The 23,295-nt window shown below is 38.7% G+C and overlaps 1 protein-coding gene and 1 non-coding gene across 2 annotated transcripts; one reads left to right on the forward strand and one right to left on the reverse strand.

Moving 5' to 3' along the window:
- On the forward strand, positions 1,719-1,791 carry TRNAF-GAA. Its single transcript has one exon. It is a non-coding gene; the product is annotated as a tRNA-Phe (tRNA).
- Positions 4,992-20,305, reverse strand: LOC109835671 (cyclin-A2-1-like). Its single transcript, XM_020403654.1, has 11 exons — positions 20,027-20,305; positions 18,002-18,349; positions 17,304-17,711; positions 16,897-16,989; positions 7,668-7,801; positions 6,964-7,039; positions 6,771-6,847; positions 6,646-6,679; positions 6,394-6,543; positions 5,539-5,673; positions 4,992-5,396 (listed from the first exon to the last, which is right to left on the reverse strand). Exons 2-11 carry the CDS (start codon positions 18,296-18,298, stop codon positions 5,340-5,342), a joined length of 1,461 nt encoding a protein of 486 aa, XP_020259243.1. The 5' UTR covers positions 18,299-18,349; positions 20,027-20,305; the 3' UTR covers positions 4,992-5,339.

Here is a 23,295-nt window from a genome sequence, read left to right on the forward strand (position 1 = left end):
AGAATGCTGCGTTCATAATCAGGCCTGCTCCGGTTTCTCCTCTTGTTTGTAGTATTGTTGTCATGTTCTTGATTGTCAGTACAGTTGAATTGGTAATGCTGAAGTTGCAGAGAGGTTTGCCAATGAAATATAGAACGCCTCTCACGGTGCGGTGCGTGGTTGTTCAGCCGCAATGATGTACGCCCGTCTTTATTTTATCACCGGTTCCTCTCTATTCTACTTGATTTCTCACCATAATGTCAGTGGCAAGCATGACATGTTTATGATGTTACGGTTGGTCGTGGGTGGGTTGTGGGTGGGGTGGGGTTGTGGGGGGCGGGGGGTGAGATGAGAGCCAATGAACCGACCAACAACTACTCCAACCCCCGCAATTAAGAAGCCTACCTTCCTTTTTGGGTCTATCAATCAATCTGCATAGCGAGGCGTGTATGCGTACAAATAAAGAAATAGAGATATATTAAAGTTATTATTGTGTATTTAAATGACGAAGAGAAGATGTACGCTACCGCCGGCTGAGACAGGATATGCTCTACAACGACCACGTCCAGAAGAGGAAGGAGGAACAAGGGGTGTCTCTACGCTTCGTACGCCCCACCCCCCCCACCCCGCCCCTTCACCCCCTACCCCCCCTTCCGTAGTAACAATGATCTCGGATATTGCCATTAATGATGCGCTAAAGGGATATCTACTGAAGAGCTTGTTTATAGACCCGAAGATAGATGTGCATCTCTAGATGCTCAATGTTTTAGGAACTAGGCACTTTAGCGCATCTGACCCGATACATGATGCCCGCGGTGAATCGATACCACCGTTATTAAGCGCGCTCGTCTGCCATGGTGTGGTCCAGTACATGCTCGCCTAGGCGCTCCTAAAACTCGAACACACGCAGCGTAACCATCGCATATGCACGAAGTAATCTATATCTACATCTTTAGTTAGGAAAAGAAGAACCAACTAAATTATGGTCAAAGTTAATAGGCGAAGGGATATCATCAACAAATTTCGGCATGCATTAAACTCCTTGGACACACCATAAAACTATTTTTCCGTAGATAAACGTTTATAATTATTAACAGGCCCTGATCTAATCTTTGATCAATACGCTTGCAGCTTGTTTTCCCTGTTTTGCTGCTGCTGCTGCTACGAGACCTGTGAATGTTGCTCGGACGGCAAATGTTGTTGCTGCAGATAACCAATATAAAAAATGAATGCTTGTATTATTATTTCATACTCTCTAAAAGCTATTTTTTTGTGATATGTAGCTTTCAGAATGTTGTTATTGCATATAATTATGCATCTAAAGAGTTGTTTAATTGGTATGCCAAACGAATGCAATTGAGATTACATCTATAAATTCTGAAATAACTAATGCGGATAGGCTCTCTGTAGTTCTAATTGTGCGGATAGATCCCTTGAATGTTTTTCTTAGCTCTTGGAAAGTCGAAAGTTCTGTAGATGTTGATAGATCCTTTTGATCTTATTGGTCAGGATAGACCCACCATCGGGAAAATGATACGGGAGGTCTATCGGCACAAATAGAACTATTGGGGGCTTATATGCAACTGAGTGATACTAAGGGTCTATCCGCAATTAACCCAAATCTAAACCATTCCATTCTGATATGCTTAAATTGAAGTGATCACTCCTATTTGGCTAAATCATTTATGGAGATTTATCGTTTGCCTTTGTGTTTTAATCATATAAAATAAAGGCATCAAGCGGGGATAGCTCAGTTGGGAGAGCGTCAGACTGAAGATCTGAAGGTCGCGTGTTCGATCCACGCTCACCGCATTTTAACAATTTTTTTTAAAAGACTTTATTAAGAGTTTTAATCATATAAACCTACCGTGTGACCCCAATTTGATCTGTTTCATTTATTTATGCAAGCCCTGTATTTTTGTTTTCATGTTCAAAATATTATTTTACCTTTTTTTTTATTATGATAGACGTCCATAGTCACGCATAACCCCAAATTTTGGATTATTTATGCAACTAAAACTTTAAGAATGTCTTTTTTTGTTTTCTTTTTTGCAAAATCATTTATGGAGTTCACATTATGAGAAAAATCTCAGTAGTATTTGGTAGCCTTACTGCTAATAATATGCATAGAAGAATCTTAGGCTAAATAACACTTAGTTATCTTATATAGTTTCACTTACTTTGCACTGATACACCCTCATTTGTTTTCGTGACATTTATATATCCTAAGCTTTTTAAAATTGCCACAATAATGTCTTTAATGTGCAAACATGAACATTCATATTTGAATATTCTAATATGACACTCACATACTAATTAATTCTAAGTTTCATGTGAAAATATTCGGGTGAAATTTTCATGTGAGCGCAATAAAGGGTACTAGCATGCCAATTTTAGAAAATAAAGGGTACTAGCGTGCCAATTTTAGAAAAATTATGATATATAAATGCCATGAAAAACAAGTTAGGGTACATGAGTATAAAGTAAATGAAACTATCAGGTATTAAGTGCTATTTATCCACAATTGTAATTGTGCTCGAAGCATTGTACCTTTTGTTTTTTGTTTTTTTGTTTTTTGTTTGTTTTTTGCTTTTAGTTTATTTGTTTGTTTGTTTCTTTTTTTTTCTTTTTTGTTGTTGTGATAATGCCCCCATAGAATGTCTTTTTCATATGACACCAAGTTTTAACTCCTTTTTCATGCAATAAACCTGTGTCATTTTTTCCCCTTCAAAATAAATTATCATCTTAAGCCCCTAATAGTCAATTCTTCCATATACAACCCCCTAAGATTATTTATGCAACTAGAATTTAAGAACCTCGTTTTTTTTAAGCCATAACATAATAGTCGCACTGACATTAAACTATTGATAGAATAGTGCTAAATTTTCCCAATTGCTAAATAGTCAAATTTACAAGTTTGACTCTGATTTTCTTTCTGATGAAAACTTGTTTTTTTTTCCATTTGATTTATTAACTAAAATTGATCTGCATACACGAATTTATGTACGAAAATACATTTTTTTAAAATTAAGTGCTGCAAAGTTTAAGTTTACTTAGGATTATATGAAGTCTGAGTATTGTTTTTTTTCTAGTTTTGGAATTTATTTGTACCTAATGAATAAGCAACCAATGCAAAGTATTTTGCAAGCAACTCCGAGGTTGAGCTCTTTCATATGCAAAACCCTTGTATTATTATTGTCTTAAAAAAGAACTTCTACTTAATTATTTTTATTGCAGCATTTCAGTAAAAAAAATCTTGCATAATAATCTCTCTTTGATTTTTACAAGTTGTTGTAGTTAGGGTTAATTGTTGCTGGGAATTAGTTTTGTATTTCAGTCATTAAAAGATGACCACAAAAGAAGATACAAGAAAAGATATCCACGTAGTTCCGGTCAGTCTCGGATTATTTTCTTTGGGAATTCTTTGGTATTTGGGATTCCAATCTATAAATAGAGCTGTTCACGAGGCCTAGCCGTCTCGGGTTAGTCACCAAGTCCCAATGAGAGTCGTATGTTGTAAAAGAGAGCCGAGAGAAAACTAGGGAGAGAAATCTACGATTGCGAGATATCTTTTGGTGATGGTGAGAGAGAGAGTTTTTTGTGGGATCTATTAAGATCATAAGAAAAGTCGTATGTTGTAATCTCTGATAAAAAGAAGGCTTAAATCTCTTCCCATGAACATAGGTAATTACCGAGCCACAGAAGTCTTACGTGCTATTATTTGCTTATTCAATTTTCTACTAGACATTATTATTCTCTTTAGTTCGAATATTATTCTCTTTAGTTCGAACAAGTTTCTTGGAGTTTCCACATCGTTAGGTGGTCGATTGGTCTACAAACAATGAGAAGATATAATAGGTTGTTTCGGTGACGCTACCGCAGGCAATGCTTCCATATTAAATGTATATTAAATGTCAATTTCTACCCAACGATCGGTGTCAGGTTGCGGATGACGCACGCCAATGATTGCATACAGACTCTCTTACTATTTCCCAATTGTAGATAGACGTCTTATAGTTTTGTAATTGCTAATAGACTCCCTACAATCACCGAGTTGCGGATAAACCCGAATAAAATATTCTCTCCTTTACCCTCAGGAGATCTCTTTCTCTTGACGATATAGAGTTAAAAAATTGAAAATTTACATAGGGAGTCCATATGCAATAATAGAATTACAAGGGGATCTTGCTATTAGATCTGATGGACTGACCTCACAAACCACCACATGTCTTTTCAGCACGTTTTATCCTCACTCACGCGCTCCCTGGAAAACTTCCCAGAGGGTCACCCATCCTAGAATTTCTCCAGGCCAAACACGCTTAACTTTGAAGTTTCTAAGAGTTGGGTTCCCGAAAAGAAGATGCATCTTGGTGGTATGAGTATTCTAATCAAATTTATCAATACTAATCACATCACCCTCTCAAGGGTTGGGGTATTACAAACTCCCCCACTTAAACTCACAACGTCCTCGTTGTGCCAAATCATATCATCCAAGACCATACCATCCGTGTGAGATTCTAGAGGTGGCTCCTACGACCTCAAGAGGTGGCTTCCGCCCTCTCGACGTAGCACTTTGCGCCGCATAGCACTTAGCTCTCACAATTCCGGTTGGTTTGGCTCTGATACCATTTGTAATGCCCCGCCCCGGAATCCCGGAGTCGGTACGCTATTAGATCTGATGGACTGGCCTCACAAACCACCACATGTCTTTTCAGCACGTTTTATCCTCACTCACGCGCTCCCTGGAAAACTTCCCAGAGGACTTTGGAGTTTCTAAGAGTTAGGTTCCCAAAAAGAAGATGCATCTTGGTGGTATGAGTATTCTAATCAAATCTATCAAATACTAATCACATCACCCTCTCAAGGGTTGGGGTATTACAGATCTATCCATAATGTGGCCATAGTACAGAGGGTCCACCCACAATTACTTAACCCTTGGATGTAATGGTGTATCGACAGGAAAAACAGTAAGGGCCAAGGCACAGAAAACAACAACACGATAGAAAACAAGAAAATTTTGAAATTTGATCATGTAAATTATCATTGAAATAGTTACATTCCTACCAAAAAAGGACACTAAGGCAAAAGCACAGCCACTGCTTTACATCAAAATGCTTGAAATAAATATGCCATTTGGCCAAGCATCAGTCGACCTGTTATCACCTCCCCTATATTTTTGCGTTACACAGATAAAACTTTAAAGGGAAAAAAGAACAGATGGTAGAATCACCCCACCACCATAAAAACGAAGATATGAAAGAAATGAAGAAAGAAATGAGATAGACAGTCACAAGGTTGTTTTCTGCTAACCCTCTGTTAACATCCTCAGTAGATCGAAAGGACAGTCCTAGTATATATAATCAGTCAAATAGTGATTGGAGAAGCTTCGGAGATGTCATCGAAGCCACAGACTCGAACTGCATTTCACAACAGAGTCTAAAGTTATAATCTTGATAAAAATACAGGCCATAAATATAGTTGTTCATATTCTAGTAAGCAAATATACAGTTGAATTTAGGAGCACGTTTTGTCTGATATTTGGCAAACTATGAGCAATACCTTTGATTGTTTGTACTTCTCACGAATCGCATTGAGGGGACAATTGTTCGAGTTCAATTGTAACTCCTGCATTGCAAGAACCGTTGCTTTAAGTTCTGAAGCTTTATAAGAGGTATAGTGCTCCAGGGTGCTATTCTGTACATGAGAAGAATAAATCTGTCAGTGAAGTTTCGAGCAAAACTCCAATAAGAGACAACTTCTGCAAGAAGTTCATAGGACCCGGACACAGAGAGCTAGTCCTCTAAGTAGCTCCCTGAAATGATATGAGAGGGAGTCAAGCTAGCCTGATATCAATACTGTTGAATATGTGGATACTATTGATTCAAATCTACAATTTAAGTTTTCAAATTGAAAATCAGGATTAAATGTAGTCTTAAACACATGAATTACCTACGAGTAAAATTCCAATGATTTCGTTGAGCTTTTAACCATGTACCAAGGGGCAAAAAGTAAGAACTTTACAAAATATTGAAATGTTGAGTTTCCATAACATATGATCCAGGAAAAAACATGCTAAAATCCTTCAAAAGTTTTATTTCTAGGCAGCTGATATGTAGTAGATCACATCTAATGTATGGTTTTCAATTTGGAGATCCAAATTCTGGATGTGAATCGATAGTAGTCACATCTTAAATCTTAAATACTATTAATAGCAGCATAGCTCAACTCTTTATACAGACACGTGCACACGTACACATACAATGTGACTTGTGGCATAAGCCTCACTGCCACTCTATTTCTTGGTAGCTAATTTAGCAAAATGAGTTGTCACCTATTTATTGAACACATAGAGACATACATAATTACGTGCATAAAGCTAGCTTAAAAAGGAAAAATATATAAATGTGCACGCACCCATGGATGGTCAGATTGATGCAGTGTCCATTTTGCAAGGAATACGGCAGATGCAGCTATGATTGAAGGAAGAAACTTTAAGAAGCTATATTCAATCAATGTCAGCTCTGCTAAATAGTTTGCCAGATGACTCAAGGCTTGAGGAGGAACCTGCATTAGAGAAGAAAATCACTTAAAAAATATGTAACAGGTTGGAAGTTTCAAAAGCACATTACTATTATACTCCATTACACTCACTATAGAAATGCTTACCTTGTATGATGTATATGCTGCTCGAATATATCTCCTGCAGATAGCAAGCAAAAAAAAATGTCAAAGATGAAAGATAGACATACACAAACCTGATACAAGACTTAATCGATGGAAGAAGTGTTCACCTGAGAAATGTTTTTACAGTAGGTATAGAGAGTTGAAAGCCCAAAAATCTCAGCACTTGAATTTCCATTTTAAGTACCTGTTAGCGAGTGATGCTGGCTATGTTAATTCTCCTTTGTAACAGAGCCCTTTTCCTAGCTCAGGAATGTAAATGCAAGAGGCGCTTGGAAAAATTAATGTGAATGTATAGTATACCTCTCCTTTGGTGTATGTGTTATCTGTAATAAAGCAAAATTCCTCTATACGGGGACTGATAATTTCTTCATACTTTCTGCATAACATACAATAAATATAAATACAAAAAATTGTATTAACTAAATCCAATTAGTAAAACAAACAAAGTGCACTAAGCATCACTACCCCAAATTACTTCAGTCTACAGAGCAGTCTATGGAAATCTACTTTATTATAAACATGTAGATGAGAAACAAAAGGGGTTCTACAATTTTAGAGCAAGTTCACACAAGATTTCTCCCATCCATATGGGACTGCCCTTACAAAAAAGGCGTTCTCATTTGAGAATGATATATGCAATTCTCCACGAGTCCCAAAGATCTTGCCAGATCATGCAAAAGCATATGTTCTTTTTTACATTGTATCAAGCATGACACAGTAATTGTACATTGTGAAATGCACATCAGTTAATCAACATGGGAGTAGTGCTTTCCCTTGTTCTGTATTATTCACAACTAGTCACCCGAAATTTTGCGCACTGTATGTTCTTTTTTGAATTTAATGGTGATTAATATCAGGCCTCTGCATTGCATGGTTAGGGGGCTTCCCAATAGTGTGACTCATAACCCAATGTTTAATTTGTCAATTAGCGAGATCCTAATATTATATTTCTAGTTATAGTCAAAGTATATAAAGGACACACTAACACATAACAGAAAACTTACGATGCAATTAACATGGAAGTAATGCCCAGTAGTTGCAGCCTTTGTCTTTCAATATAATTTTGGGAGAGAAACCGATCAATGATGTTAACAGCAAGATATAAAGTGTCTGGAACAAGGCCATATTCATCAGAAACCTGAAACATGAAATTGACATTACTGTAAACTCACTCAATTGAAAAGAAAAGAAGGCAAAGCTAAATATTAAACAACAGAAACCCATGTTCAAGTCTATAAAATAATTTGAAATAAAAAATCTGCTAACTTACATGAGCTAGGAAGGGAAGGCACCTATTATGTACTTATCTCAACAAACTACAATGCGAGTACAAATTGTTTTATTTTCAATTACTAACAAACTTAAGTTCCATAATTTGACAGATTCCGCTAGGGGAATGCCTTCTGAGCTCTGTGGTTTTCAGGTGTTAGAACGAGCACTATCGAATTTAAGTGTCACCCTTGTATAGGTGTAAGGGCATATGGCTACACAAACCACATATTATCAGCTTCTTTGATTTACATAAAATACACAGGTTTCAGAAGTACTTCTCTAGTAGCCTCAAGATATTAGATATTTGGACTGATTGTGCAGCAATTTCCAAATGAAAAATGAAGATCATGAAGAAAGGCTGGAACAATTGTTTACCATATGGGATCCTTTTGCGCAGTCTTACGAGGTTGAAAATCGCTTGGTAGGGACTGAAATGCATCTCATTCATAAACTTCAAAGTGTTGTTGAAGAGGAAACAACGAGGTTTAGAAAATTGGAGACAAAACAATTTGGAAGTTGCGCGGTCGACCGCGAACGTGCACAGCACAGGAAAAAGTCTCTGGACTTTTGGCGGTCGACCTCGACCGCGAGACACTGTAATTGATTTTTGGGTTCTGTCGTTTGCCATGATCGACCGCGATGGATTCTGCGGTCGACCGCGGGTCGGGTCTGGGCCTGTGCTTGATTTTCTGTTCTGCTTGGGATTGGTGTTTGCTATAAATACAAACACACGTTTTAGGGTTTCTTTGGCTTTGATTGAGAATTGTTTTGGGGATATTGGAGCACAGAAAAGAGAGATCTTTCTGAGCTATTGGTTAGGGTTATTGTTTGAGAGATTGAGAGCTTTATTGGTGAGATTAGTTGATTGGTTTGAGCGATCTTGTAATCTCAGTTTGTACTCTCCTTCTCTATAGTGAAAAACTCATCCCCTTTCTTGCCCCGTGGACGTAGGAAACTTACCGAACCACGTTAAAATTGGTTTTGACCCGAGATCACCTTCTCTCGGTGTTTGTTTGTTTTGGTTTCTCGAAGCACATCGGTTTGGTTTTGACTTCCGCCGCGCACAACAAGTGGTATCAGAGCTTTTGCTACGCTTGGACTAATTGGAGGAGTAGATCGCTTTGGAAGTTCGTCTAGGGCTTCAGTTAGTGATAAATGTGGGATTTTTACTATTGGTGATCTCGTCTACAGTCGTGTGTGGATGAGATCTTTCGGATGTTCTTATTAGGGTTTCTGTTGGAGGTAAAAATCTCTCTTTTCAGTTTGGATCTATTCTTCGTTTGTTCCGCATTGTTTTGTTGGTGCTTTGAGAATTATGGTTGAGAAAGAAGGATTTAAGGCTGAGATATTTGATTGTTGATACAATGCATTGGATTATTGAGAAGTGTCTTGACCTGCATATTGAAATCCTTTGAGCACATTGGTATGAGCAAAGAGACCGATGTGGAGTTTGGCGCTTCAATCCATCGATTGAGGGGTCTTCTAGGTGGTATTCATTCAGACATTTGGGAGCCTTTCAAGGAGGCATCATTGGAAGGTAATCGATATTTGGTTTCCTTTGTTGACGACTGTTATAAGCATGTTTGGGTTGCAACAAAGTCCCGCTTGAGTGAAGTCCTAGTAGTCTACAACATGTAAGAAAGACAGAAGGATGAAGGTACTCCGTTCTAATTTTAGTGAGAAGTATAAGAGGGATCTTTTTCTGTATTCGTGCCGAGCTCATGACAGTTTGAGATACTTCATTGGAGGGGAAACATTGGGGCAACGAGATAAGATGACATTTTTGATTGATCGTTTTTTTCTGAAGGAGGATCAGCGTTTGATGTCAAACATTGATTCTGGTGTTGAGGCTTCGACATGTTTGGGTCATCTTAGTCATAGGTTGCCGACTGCTGTGTTTGGAGATTTAGGGTCTAGTGGAGCTGCTTCAGATTTTGGGTTACGTCGGATGTTTGATTGCTCAGCATTTGGTCACATCAAGGATGTGATATTTGATCTGATTGCACGTTTGGAATTCAGAGACTCGTTTGGTTATCAGTTGGACTCTCAGCAAGTGAAGAGTGTTGATCAGATTGTTAGGATATCGCGGCAGGTTGAGTGTGATGCTACTTCACGTTAGGTGGAGATTACTCCACATATTCCAGATCATACTACATCATTTGGGATTCCAACTGAGGTGACACAGTTTGGGTCATTTGGATTTGGATGCAGATGATGACTTGATTTTGGATTCGAGTACAGCTGGTGGACATAGTTCAGATTTGGACATGATCGTTAGTTCACCTCAGGTGGAGGTGTTTGGTTTGTTTTATTTTGGGACCATTGGGAGAGCTATCAGTCGCAGATTTGTTAGTGAAGAGTTGAGAACTCTTCTATTGGATTGAGGGCCTTTGAAAGCCATTGAGTGAACTACGTGAATGTTTGATTCCTTAGGCAAAAGGATACATAGACAGTCATTTATGATGCAGCCGGATTGGTGAGTTGATACCGACGTTTAGAGAGTGATCACATTCTCATTTAGGTCTCGACTTGTTGTGGATTGAGTCTGTTATCGTGATTTTATTTCACTTTGTAGAAATAGATAAAACCCTAATCAATCTTTATTGAGATCATAAGAGAGATATATATAGCCATACAATAGGGTTAAGGTTAATGGGTAACGTTCTATTAACCCAATACCCAATACTTAACCTACTACTTAATTTAACACTCCCCCTCAAGCTGGAGCATATATATCTATCATGCCCAGCTTGTCACATATAGTAGAGAACACCTTTGAAGATGTAGCCTTGGTAAGAATATCAGCAAGTTGTTGTGAGGACGGAGTGAATATGAGAGATACTATCTTCTTCTCCCAAGCATCTCTGACAAAATTGCAGTCAACTTCAATATGTTTTGTCCTCTCATGAAACACAGGATTCTGTGCAATATAAATGGCAGACTGGTTGTCACAATGCATTGGCATGGGTCCAGAGAATATCAGCAAGTTGTTGTGAGGACGGAGTGAATATGAGAGATACTATCTTCTTCTCCCAAGCATCTCTGACAAAATTGCAGTCAACTTCAATATGTTTTGTCCTCTCATGAAATACAGGATTCTGTGCAATGTAAATGGCAGATTGGTTGTCACAATGCATAGGCATGGGTCCAGGTTGAACAAGACCAAGTTCTGTCATAAACTTTCGTAGCCACACCATCTCACAAGCAGTGTGAGCCATTGCTCTATATTCGGCCTCTGCACTAGATCGTGATACTACATCTTGTTTCTTACTTCTCCAAGTCACAAGATTACCTCCAACAAAAGTACAAAATCCTGAGGTTGACTTTCGGTCTCCCATGTCTCCTGCGTAGCCAGCATCAGAGAAAGCCGAAATGTGAGTATGCCCATGCTTCTTATATAACAATCCCTTGCCAGGACAACTTTTGACATATGCCAAAATCTTCAGAGCTGCTGTCCAATGAACCTCTCTAGGTTTGTGCATAAACCTGCTCAGTACACCTACTGTAAAAATAATATCAGGTCTGGTAACTGTTAAATATATTAGCTTTGGAAACCAACATTAGAAATAACCTTGCTGAACTTATCAAACCAAGCTCGAGGACTCTGCTTTAACCCATAGATGGCCTTTCTCAGCCTGCAGATAAGATTCTCCCCCTGAGCAACATACCCAGGAGGTTGCTCCATATAAACCTCCTCGTCCAAATCACCATAAAGGAAAGCATTCTTCACATCTAGTTGGTGCATCGCCCAATCCATATTAACAGCCAGAGAGAAAAGAATTCTGATGGAGTTGAGACGAGCAACGGGAGAAAAGGTTTCAAAATAGTCAATACCATATGTCTGGGTATATCCTTTAGCAACCAGGCGAGCTTTATATCTATCAACAGACCCATCAGGACGATATTTCAAGGTATACACCCATCTGCAGCCAACCACAGTCGCTCCAGCAGGTAGAGAGACCAAATCCCAAGTCCCTCTAGAAAGCAGTGCATTCATCTCCTCATCCATAGCCTGTTTCCAGGCGGGTACTAACAAAGCTTCCTCATGTGACCTGGGTAAAGATATAGTGGACAATGACAAAGCAAACTGACGAAATGATGAGGTGAGACGGTCATAAGAGACAAAAAGAGAGATAGGATATTTTGGGCAAGACCGTTTACCTTTACGAAGAGCAATAGGAACATCTAAGTCAGAAGAGATATGAGGCTCGACATGAGATGGACCTGCAGCTGGAGAAGAAGAGTCAGCAGGAGCAGAGACAGGTGTATGTACTTTAGGACGGCGAGAGTATGTCAGTAGAGGCTTTGGTGCAGTAGCCACAGGAGCAGATATCGGAATAGTAGTGGGAGCCGTAGAAGGTAGTGGCACCTGTGGACTGACAGAGGTAGTGGAACCAGAGGAAAAATATGGGACAGACTCAAAAAAGGTAACATCAGCAGAAACAAAATATCTCCTGGTGTTTGGATGATAGCACCTATACCCTTTTTGAGTACGTGAGTATCCAACAAACACACACTTAATGGACCTAGGAGACAATTTATCCAAACCAGCAGTCAAATCCTGAACAAAACACGTACAACCAAAAACTCGAGGAATCACAGAAAAACGTTTTTTAGCAGGATAAAGACAGTGGAATGGTATCAAACCATCAAGAACAGAGGAAGGCATGCGATTAATCAAATAACAGGCAGTGAGGACAGCATCCGACCACAAGTACTTTGGAATATTCATATGTATCATCAGTGTTCTAGCAACATCGAGAATATGTCTATGCTTCCTCTCAGCAACTCCATTTTGTTGTGAAGTGTGAGAGCATGAAGTTTGATGAATAATACCATTAAGAGCACAAAATTTTGAAACGTCATTTTTCATATATTCCAAAGCATTATCAGTACGAAGAATATGAACAGAAGTAGAGAACTGGGTTTTTATTTCATTATAAAAAAATTCAATAACATGCTGGACTTCAGACCTCTCTTTCAACAAATATAGCCAAGTCATGCGAGAGAAATCATCAACAAAAATAATGAAATATCGATAGCCCTTCACAGAGGGAACACGACAAGGACCCCAGACATCAGAATGAACTAACTCAAACGCAAAACTACTGCGTTTATCGACACGACTCTGAAAAGAAGCACGATGGTGCTTACCCAGTTCACATGACTCACAACCTAAAGAAGAAAGAGAAGACTGAACAGTAACTACTGATTTAAGTTTTTGAAGTGAAGGATGACCCAGACGCCAGTGCCATAGTAAGGTAGAATCAGGCTGTGCTGCAACAAGACCAGCACCCGGCACACTGTCGTCCAAATAGTACATACCGCCTCTCTCATGCCCCGAACCAATCGTCCTCCCAGTTGCTAGGTCCTGAAAAACACAATAAGATGGAAAGAATGTGACTTTACAGTTATTGTGCTTTGTAAACTTGCTAATGGATAATAAGCTAACAGGGAATTTAGGAGCATATAACACATCAGTGAGTTTCAAAGAGGAAGTAGCATGAACTACTCCAGCACCAAGAACTGGAGAAAGTGTACCATCAGCGATGCGAATAGAGGGAAACTTATCAGAAAAAAATAAAGTGTCAAAGCGATCCTTTATACCTGTCATATGGGATGAGGCTCCAGAATCTAGTACCCATGGTTCATGAGGAGAAGCTATGTAAGCATCCATACCTGAAGAGGATGCATGAGTAGCCGAATGACTGTTTTGAGAGAGCTCTAGCTGACGTAACCTCTCATAATCTGCCTGAGAGATCTGAACAGTAGGAATAGTAGTAGCTAGATTATTAGGAGTAGTAGTAGAAACAGGTGAACGAGTCGACTCGGCATCGGCCACTTGGGCCCATTGAGGACGGCCAAACTTCTCCCAGCACTTCTCAGAAATATGATTGGTCCTCCCACAGTGACTACACTGACGTGAACCCCTATCAGAATCACCATGTCGCCCACTAAAGGAGCCACGTCCTCCCACAGACTCACGACCACGACCACGACCACGACCGCGGCCTCTGCCTCGACTAGAGAACATGGCAGACTGATCCACTGAATGTGGAGAAGGTGCATTAGTAGCAGAAGTAACACCAGTAGAGACCTGCATGACTCTGGAGAATGTAGCAGTCAGGGAGGGAATCGAATCGCCACCCAATATTTGTCCCCGTACCTGAGACTGTAAATTAGGGTGCAGTCCAGAAAGAAACTTGGAGACAGCCAGATCGCGGCGATACCCCAACAATGTCGCCGCATCAGCTACTGCAGGCTGATGCATTTCTAGTTCGTCTATCAGTCCCTTCAACTCACCAAAGAACTCTGGAACTGTCTTATCGCCCTGTTTGATCGCAAATAGTCTCTCATAAATCTCAAAAACACGGGAAACATTCTTCTCATTCCCGTACATAATCTTCAGGCTGTCCCACATTTCCTTTGCAGTGGTTAAAAACATAACACTGCTACTGATCTGTGCATCCAAACTGTTGAGAAGCCAAGTCATAACACAGTAATCAGAGGAGAGCCATGAGTTGTAGGTGGGATCAGATGGTGGTGGTGGAGATGCCAGAAGATGAGGCAGTTTGCTCTGAGCGCCAATGAAGATCCGGAAAGCTTGTGCCCAGAGCAGATAGTTAGTACCATTCAACTTAATTGTAGTCCCCAAGACTACTTTTGGCGCAGAGGTTTCTCCAGCAACAACAGGAGTAGTAGATGATGAGATATCAGACATCGAAGTAGTAGTCATATTTCAACAATGGTAGATAGATAGAGCCTTGGCTTCTGTGTGCACAAAGGCTCCAGTCAAACCCTTGTTGTGTGCAGTGAAAATTTCGGCAGCACCTCTGCTGCACAACAATAGTAGGATCTTCAAAAAAATTCTCGTTTCTCAGAGGAAACAAGAACCAAAAAAAAGGTTATATCCCATCGATGTGAGAGTTAAACTCTTCCTGTCATCAGTTCGAGGACTGAGTCTAGGGAATCCATGTCAACTCGATGGTCGACAGGATGGGGGGGGTGGGGGGCGGGATAGCGGCGTTTTTGCGGCCAGGAAGGAGGGGAGGGCTGGAACAAGTGAGGCAGCAGCGAGGCAGAGGCAGGGGGAGGCAGCGGCAGCTGGCGTGCTTCAGCGGCGCAGCGATTGCAGCCGGGCAGCCGGCCCAGCGCGGTGAGCCACGGCAGCGCTGGCGCCAGCGAAGGAACGGGGGGGCAGCAAGCAGCGGGTGCAGCCTGGCCAGGGGGTGGCAGCAGCGAGCCGGCAGCGGGCAGGAGGGGGGGGCAGCGGCTTGCTGGCAGACGGGGGGCAAGCGACAGGGGCGCCCAGCCGCGACGCAGCGGCTGCAACGGGAGCGGCCGAGGCGGTCGGCAGCGGGGCGGTTAGGGTTTTGGGAGATAAGGGCGGCGGCTAGGGTTTGGGAGGGAACCTTGCTCTGATACCATGTAGAAATAGATAAAACCCTAATCAATCTTTATTGAGATCATAAGAGAGATATATATAGCCATACAATAGGGTTAAGGTTAATGGGTAACGTTCTATTAACCCAATACCCAATACTTAACCTACTACTTAATTTAACACACTTCGTACTGGACGCAACAAGTGAGACATTTATTTTGGTTGGTATCGGCTCAGTTTTGAAAAAAACTTCGCCGAGGTGAAGAATTAAAGAGGAAACAACGAGGTTCAGAAAATTAGAGATAGAACAATTTAGAAGCTGCACGGTCGACCGCGGGTGGCGCGACAGTCGACCGCGAACGTGCACAATACAGGAAAAAGTCTCTAGACTTTTGGCGATCGTCCGCGTCGACTGGCGCGACGGTCGATCGTGAGACACTGTAATTGGTTTTTGGGTTCTGTAGTTTGTCACGGTCGACTGCGATGGGTTCGACGATCGATCGCGGGTCGGGTCTGGGCTTGGGCTTGATTTCCTTCTCTGTTTTGGGATTAGTGTTTGCTATAAATACAAACACACGTTTTAGGATTTCTTTGGCTTTGATTGTGAATTGTTTTGGGGATATTAGAGCACAGAAAAGAGATATCTTTCTGAGCTATTAGTTAGGGTTATTGTTTGAGAGATTAAGAGTTTTGTTGGTGAGATTAGTTGATTGGTTTGAGCGATCTTGTAATCTCAGTTTGTACTCTCCTTCTCTATAGTGAAAAACCTATCCTCTTTCGTGCCCCGTGAACGTAGCAACTTACCGAACTACGTTAAAATTAGTTGTTTGTGTTTGTGTCGTTATTTTGCATTGTTTGACCTTCTCTTGGCGTTTGTTTGTTTTGGTTTCTCGAAGCACATCGATTTGGTTTTGGCTTCCGCCGCGCACAACAGTTGTATTATTCCTTGCAAAATGGGAAATGATAATAACTGGAAAACAAAATTCCATAAAAAAGACTCCCTAGCCCTTGTATTTCTTGTGTTTTGTAAGCTCTACTAGTGCCCTATAAGCCCTACCATAGATTTCACGTTTGTTCTAACAGTACTTTAACAATAAGAATACTCCCCAATATACTAACTCATCCTTTAAGTAATCACGGTTCTACAGAGAATATTCACCTAAAAGAGTAAGATAATTGTAAAGATAATTTTAGCAGATGTAGTTATACACATATTCCTAAGTTTAAAATATAAACTAGAACTCTTGTGATGTTGCAAAGTCACAGCGATACTATTTACTATATCAAAGTGGATTAAAATAAGTACAATATATGCTTTGCTAATTACTTAGATGTAGCTACCTCATGTAAGGTTTAGCTTATATCTACCCATTATCAGTTTGACTTTTGTGCTGAAAAGACACAAACCAAACTGATATGCCCAGTGCATTTTCAGAAAAGACTGAAAATAAGCAATCACCTTTCAAGTCATAGCCAAAAGTAATTTAGTAAATAAGTATGTTCAAATTTCATAAATCGTCTAACAACAAGAATAAAATCATTTTGGCAAACATATGGTAACTTAAACTTTTACAAACCTCGACAAGCCAATCAATTAGAATACCCCGCATGCTATGAGTGATATCTCGCTGCACTGTTTCCATGAAGTTGGAACAAGGTCTTCTGAGGATCTGAAGAAAGAAATTTTCAATATAAGAAATTACCAAAAAAACACAAATATGCAAAGGAAAAGTTGAAACAATGACAAGATTTAATTGTCTCATTGTCTTAGAAGTTATAAAAATTACTAAACTCAATCTAGGAGTGTGACTAGGTTTGTTTTTTGTGTGCACTTGACTAATCTCTGTGCTCATCAGCATCATCATCATCAGCATCATCAGGCGCCATGAAAATTTAAAATGATTCAAGCAGTAATGGTAGAATGCATAGCAGAAATATCACAAAAGAGCATCAGACTTCAGAATCCAGGAAAATAGGGTTGTACCTCGGCAGCATGTAGATTAGAATATATATCAGATGAATATAAGCAGCACATTTGAGGATTTGTATGGTCAGCATCAATATCTATATATTCCAACTCAGATAAACCCTCAGGATCCTTGCAGAATTCATCTCTGGAGATATATTCTTCAAGCAAAGTTGTACCACAGGTGCTCTCCCCTTCCATAAGACTCTCTGCATTTTGTGGGGATGAGAGATTTTCTTTCATACTGAACGACAAATCAGCATCTTGTGTCTCCAACATCACCACCTCCTTTATCTGTTTATCCTTCTTGTTTTCAAGAATCACTGCACTTTTCACAGAAATGGATGGGGCTTGATTGAAAACCTTCTTGCTAGAACATAGTTTAGGCTTGGAAGGACCGGATTTAATCTTCTGAGAGACCTTAGCCTGGATACAAGCATTGCATTAGGGAGAAAAGTCAATACTTCCAAACAAGAAAATGCAGACAGAAAACAAGGAAAATAATTTGTGATATTCCACCACAAAATTCAAAAATCTTCCAGTTCAAAAGCCAGTATAATTGTAACAACATAGTGCTTTGCAGGAGAGAAAAGACATCTATCAAATAACAAATACACTTTTTTAGCCTTAACATTGATGAGAAAATATTCAGAAAGCACTATCTTAACAATTATGAAATCATGGAATCACTGATCACTTTATGTAAGTACTCGAACCTGTATTTTGCTCACATTGATGCAGTCCTTAAATGAATTCGCACAGCAAGTATTCGTCACGTCCCGGAGTACTGCCCTCTTCTTGTGCTGAAAAGCTGCATTAGGAGCAGCACAACTGTTCTCATCTCTCTTTTTCTTCCCCCGTAGTACTTGCTCCTTGTCCAGCTGTACAAGAGGAGGTTTCAACTGGAGCACGGAACCACTTGCGCGCCAAGCAGCAGCCCTAGCCCGTGTTATTCGGCCCGAAGGTGCTTCACATCCAGCAAGTACTGAATTTTCAGATGTTTCCTTCTTCATTGCCACTAAAGCTTAAACCACACTTTTATATGTTCACTTCGTACAACCTGCCTACAAGAGGTAAATTATTTACCTAATGCTAGATATAAAAGCAAGACAAGAGCAGTTGTTTAAAGAAGAATCACAAGAAAAAGGAAGAAAAATGAAAATAATACTACTGTGCTACAGAGCACGTTATAAAACCATAAAAATCCGACTTTGATAGTTTCATTAAGCACTCAAAAAAATAAACTTGGTTAAAGATAGTAAACTACACAATTCAGAGAAATGTTCAAACAAGGATGGTCCATGTCGTAAAAACTACCCCCCCCCCCCCCCCCCAAACCCCAGCCCCTCCCTCTTCTAGCTAAAGAAGAGTAATAGGCTTCTAAAGTTCTGGAGAATTGTCCTATCAAGGCATTGCTATCAGCTTTGTGATAAAAAAAAGATTTAAACCCCGTGCCAATTAAACTTGTAGGTTTGGTTAAGATGCACATCACTTGCTAATGTTATCTTGCTAAGATACACATCACTTGCTTATAAAGGATTAGTTCTACAAATAATACATGGTTTTGGGCACTTCTTTCATGAAGTTTTCTGGACATAAATCCAACTTGCCAGCATATGAGTATTCATCACCACATATATGATTCTAATGGTAAAAATTTGAATGCGAAACTTAATAAGCCTGCATGCTCCTCACATAAACATTCGGAAATTTAGGATACTCCGTACTCCAAAACTATATACTCTCTATCATTCACAGAGACGAAGGTAGTGTAGTTCATAAGATTTAAACATAAGCCGACTTCATTCAAGTCGTTTTAATTTGTACCAAGGAAATTCACATTTTTATCGCAGAAAATTCTCAGTGAAGAAAATTCTTTTTTTTTTGAAGCAGATTGTGATGTGTTGATGTCCTAAAGAGAGATTTGTTTTATATTTAAAAAAAATGTGGTTTGAAAAAGTAAGGCTATAGTACAACCCAAAAGTCCAACTTGAAATCTATTGCCATCTATTTACTAGACCACTGTTTGGATCAATTATTGAGTAAAGATATTGGGCCATTGACATTCAATACGTTCTTACGAATATGGGGATTTTAAGAATCTTTCTCCAAAACCCAATAACATAACTGAAATTTTTTTCAGAGTGTAAATACCGAGCCTTTATTTTGTTTTGATGTTTAATACTAAGCATTGAAGTAGAATTAATGCAGCAGTACAAAATATCGCACCCAATAAAGTATACCCGTAGAAACAATAACAACAACAAAACAAAACAGAAAATAAAAAAAGGACAAGATGATTATTATTCAAGGGGAAAACCACAGACCAAATGTAACCAGAAACTGAACTAAAAAAAGAGTGAACTTTTCTTTTAATGTCCGGAAAAAATAAATAAATTGCCGATTCCAGACTGAAGAGTAAAAAGAAAAAGTGAATTTTTTCGTCAAATAAAAATTATTACAAAAAAGAAAAAAAAAAGAAACCTGCTCTCTAAAACCCTAGCCCCCAAACTAAACCCCAAAACAATGTGATTAGTGCCAAACTTAAAATAACAAAACAAACCCCGATCTCGCCTTCAGCTCATCAATCGGACTCTCGTCAACAAAATGCCCAAAGATTATTATTATCATTATTATTTAAAAAAAAAAAAACTCGAAGGAGAAAGCGACGGGACTAAACAAACGACGAGGAGGATCCGAAACCGATGAGCGCCGTTTCGGGGACCCGATAGAGGACTGACCTAACGCCGTCGCCGCTAATCGGAGCTCCGAACTCCTCCCGGCGATCCGGAACCGCCGGAGAGACCCGAGCTTGGGCGCATGCGACGGCGGCCTCAACGGATGAGGAGAGAGAAAGGTAGAGCTCTAGGGTCTAGAGAGAGAGAGAGAGAGAGCGAGCGAGGGTTTAGAGAGAGAGAGAGAGATTGAACGAAAGCGAGCGCCCTTTTCAAAGAAAAGAGTTAACGGCGAGTAACTCCGTGAGCGGGACGGCGAAATAGTTCAAATCTCGCCCTCCGATTTCCCCCATCTCACCCTCTTAATTTTTTTTATAGGGGGTTGGGGGGTGCAAAATAAAATACAAGACCGCCGGATTGACTGTTTGGCCTTTTTGCGTTTGAGCCCCCGGAGACTCTACTTGTTGCAGATTGGTTTTGTCGGGTTACAAGAAAGAATATGATCTAATTTGATTACGAAATCAGTACAATTCGATAAAAAGTCAGCGCGTGCGTTTAAAAGATTTTTGTAATCCGTAGGTTTCTAATTTGCCATTTCTGATTTTGTGAAATAATTAATAAAATATGATCGGTGCGTGAATCCCCGTGATTATCGATTTTATTTTTTTTTATATTTAATCACATGCCGCTTTCTGCCTGCCATTTATGTTTTCGCTCTGATTTCATCTTTTTACTCATGGGTATTTCACATTCCACTTTTTCTTTATATTTTTTTAATTTACTTTATGATATTAACCTAAATTTATATGATATTCTTTTTGTAGCCTAGCGATGTTTTTTTGGTTTAAATAAATAACTAATAAATTGTTGACTCGAGTATTGGAGAAGCTTTGCTTGAGATCAAAGTTAGGCTCTTGATATATTTTTTTGTGAACGTAGATCATCTTATCATCGAAACAGCGGCAATCCATATTTGCTAGATCAACTTTTCAAGGATATACATCCTCCCATTGTTAATTCTCACAGTATTAATGTTTTCACTAGCAATCAACTAATATGGTGCTTTGATATTACCATGTTCTAATTTTTTTGCATTCCTTATATTAACAAGTGGCATCTTTATCAATTTCAATGCTAAGAACATAATTTTGTTGCAAAATGTAAATTACGCAAATGCATATAATTGCTGTTTTTTGTTACAACAACAAATATTTGTGACACTTTAAACCTAATCAAAATTAAGACTAGCTGAGTAACTATAGATGGGATTAACCTGTATTTCTTATTTCTTATAACTAGTCAACTAACCCCTAATTGTTATGTAGACCTAATATTGCAATTTTAAATTGAAGATGGAGTTTTTTTTAATACTCTTAGAATTTCGCCAGTTATAGAAATTTGGGTTTTTTTAGATATTAGTGCCCTAAATCTTTAATAATTTTCATATTACTCCCTCAAATCTTAGAAATCGCATAATATTCTCTTAAATTCTATACAGTCATGAAAACGGTCTCTCTAATTAACTCACCTTGTTAGACTTAAAGAGAATATTCCGTCAAATCGAACAGTTATATGCAAAGTAGCTTTTTTACCAATGTGTTAAGTCTAACAACAGACAAAAGAATTCTAATACAAAGCTAAGTTACACAACAATAATAACCCTCTATAAGATCTATATGGTTTTCTTAATTTATCCTCTAATCTATCTATATCTTTTGCTCTAGCATTTGAACCATTAGAGAGGGGTAATTTGGTACATGCGGGTGTCTAAATTGGAGTTAACCCTACAGTGATTGGGTTTGTAACTAAAACACTAATAGAGGGACCATGTTGCAAGACACATGGGATTTGAGGGACTAATATGCAATATGCAAGACTTGAGGAACTAATGTAAAATTATTGAAGATAAGGGACTAATTTCTAAAACCGCTAGAATTTATCAAAGTGAGCTCCTCCAGCAGGTACAGCAATAACCTGTTCATTAAGTGCTGAATCATCTCAACGGACGGCTGGGATCGCTCCATCAACAAAACGCACGTTTCTATATTGCATTTAAGGGGGTTAAATAAACCCGCGTAATTACCATAATTAACAACTTAACAGCCTTTTGGAGCCGGTCAACATCACGTGAAATTACCACTTTCGGTGTCAGATTTTTATTTTTATTTTTATTTTTTTTACCGCGGAGGTAATTTAATTAATAAACTGGAGCAAAAGGAAAATAAAATTTTCAATAAGCATATTTTAATTTATTCTGTAAAATCATCACGGTTGTTATCATATTCCTCAAAATTGGAAGCGTCCATCAATTTTTCTTCAATCCTAAATTTTAAGTAATTAAATTGAATAATCAGGTAAGATGATTAAGTTTTTCTAAAGTAACTAAGCTATGTAAATAGGCTAATCAAACATGAAATTGAGTAATCTTAATATCGTTAAGAGCTATTGATACAAGATTTAGGTGTTAAAAGATGAAAATAACTCATTTTGAAATAATGCTGTAATTATCGTTAATAATACTAATTAACTTAAATTTTAAAAATTGTCGCTAAATAAATAAACCTTATAACAGAATATTCCAAAGTTGAGGGGAAAATAATTTCGTAGAGGGTTGTCTTTACAAAAACTACGTAAGGCGAATAAGAATATGACACATCTCTGGCATCAAATTTAAAGCTAACGATTGTATATCTATATGTTGCCTGCAGCAATTTAGTAGTTAGTTTGTACTGATGTTTTAACTTTTTTCTTTTTTTTTTTGGTAAAGAATTATTTATTATTTATTTGTTTAAATATTTCTATAAAAATAAGAGAAAAAAATTATATATGTGATGATGACAAGCGGGCAACAAGCTGCGCCGCTAATCTTTTCCAAATTGCAAAACCTAACCTACGAAACACGTACTCAGCTGATGCGGTGGAGTTCCTCAGGAGGGTACAAAAATTCATGAATAGAAATGTGGCGCCGCTATTTTCTTTTGCACTGACCGTGAAAATTAGTGGTCGATACAGTTCGAATCCTACCTCTACGGTTTCGAATACAATTTGGATAGTAAAACAACAATTATGAAAAATTCCGAAATCATATATTGTCTGGGGTTTAATACATGAAAAACTCTAATGGTGAACCCACATAAATGTCATTTTCTGTTTTTTTTTTTTTTTTTGCAACAGTTCGAATCCTACCTCTACGGTTTCGAATACAATTTGGATAGTAAAACAACAATTATGAAAAATTCCGAAATCATATATTGTCTGGGGTTTAATACATGAAAAACTCTAATGGTGAACCCACATAAATGTCATTTTCTGTTTTTTTTTTTTTTTTGCAGTAG

This window comes from Asparagus officinalis, chromosome 3 (genome assembly GCF_001876935.1).
Source record: "Asparagus officinalis chromosome 3, Aspof.V1, whole genome shotgun sequence".
NCBI classification, from domain to species: Eukaryota; Viridiplantae; Streptophyta; class Magnoliopsida; order Asparagales; family Asparagaceae; genus Asparagus; species Asparagus officinalis.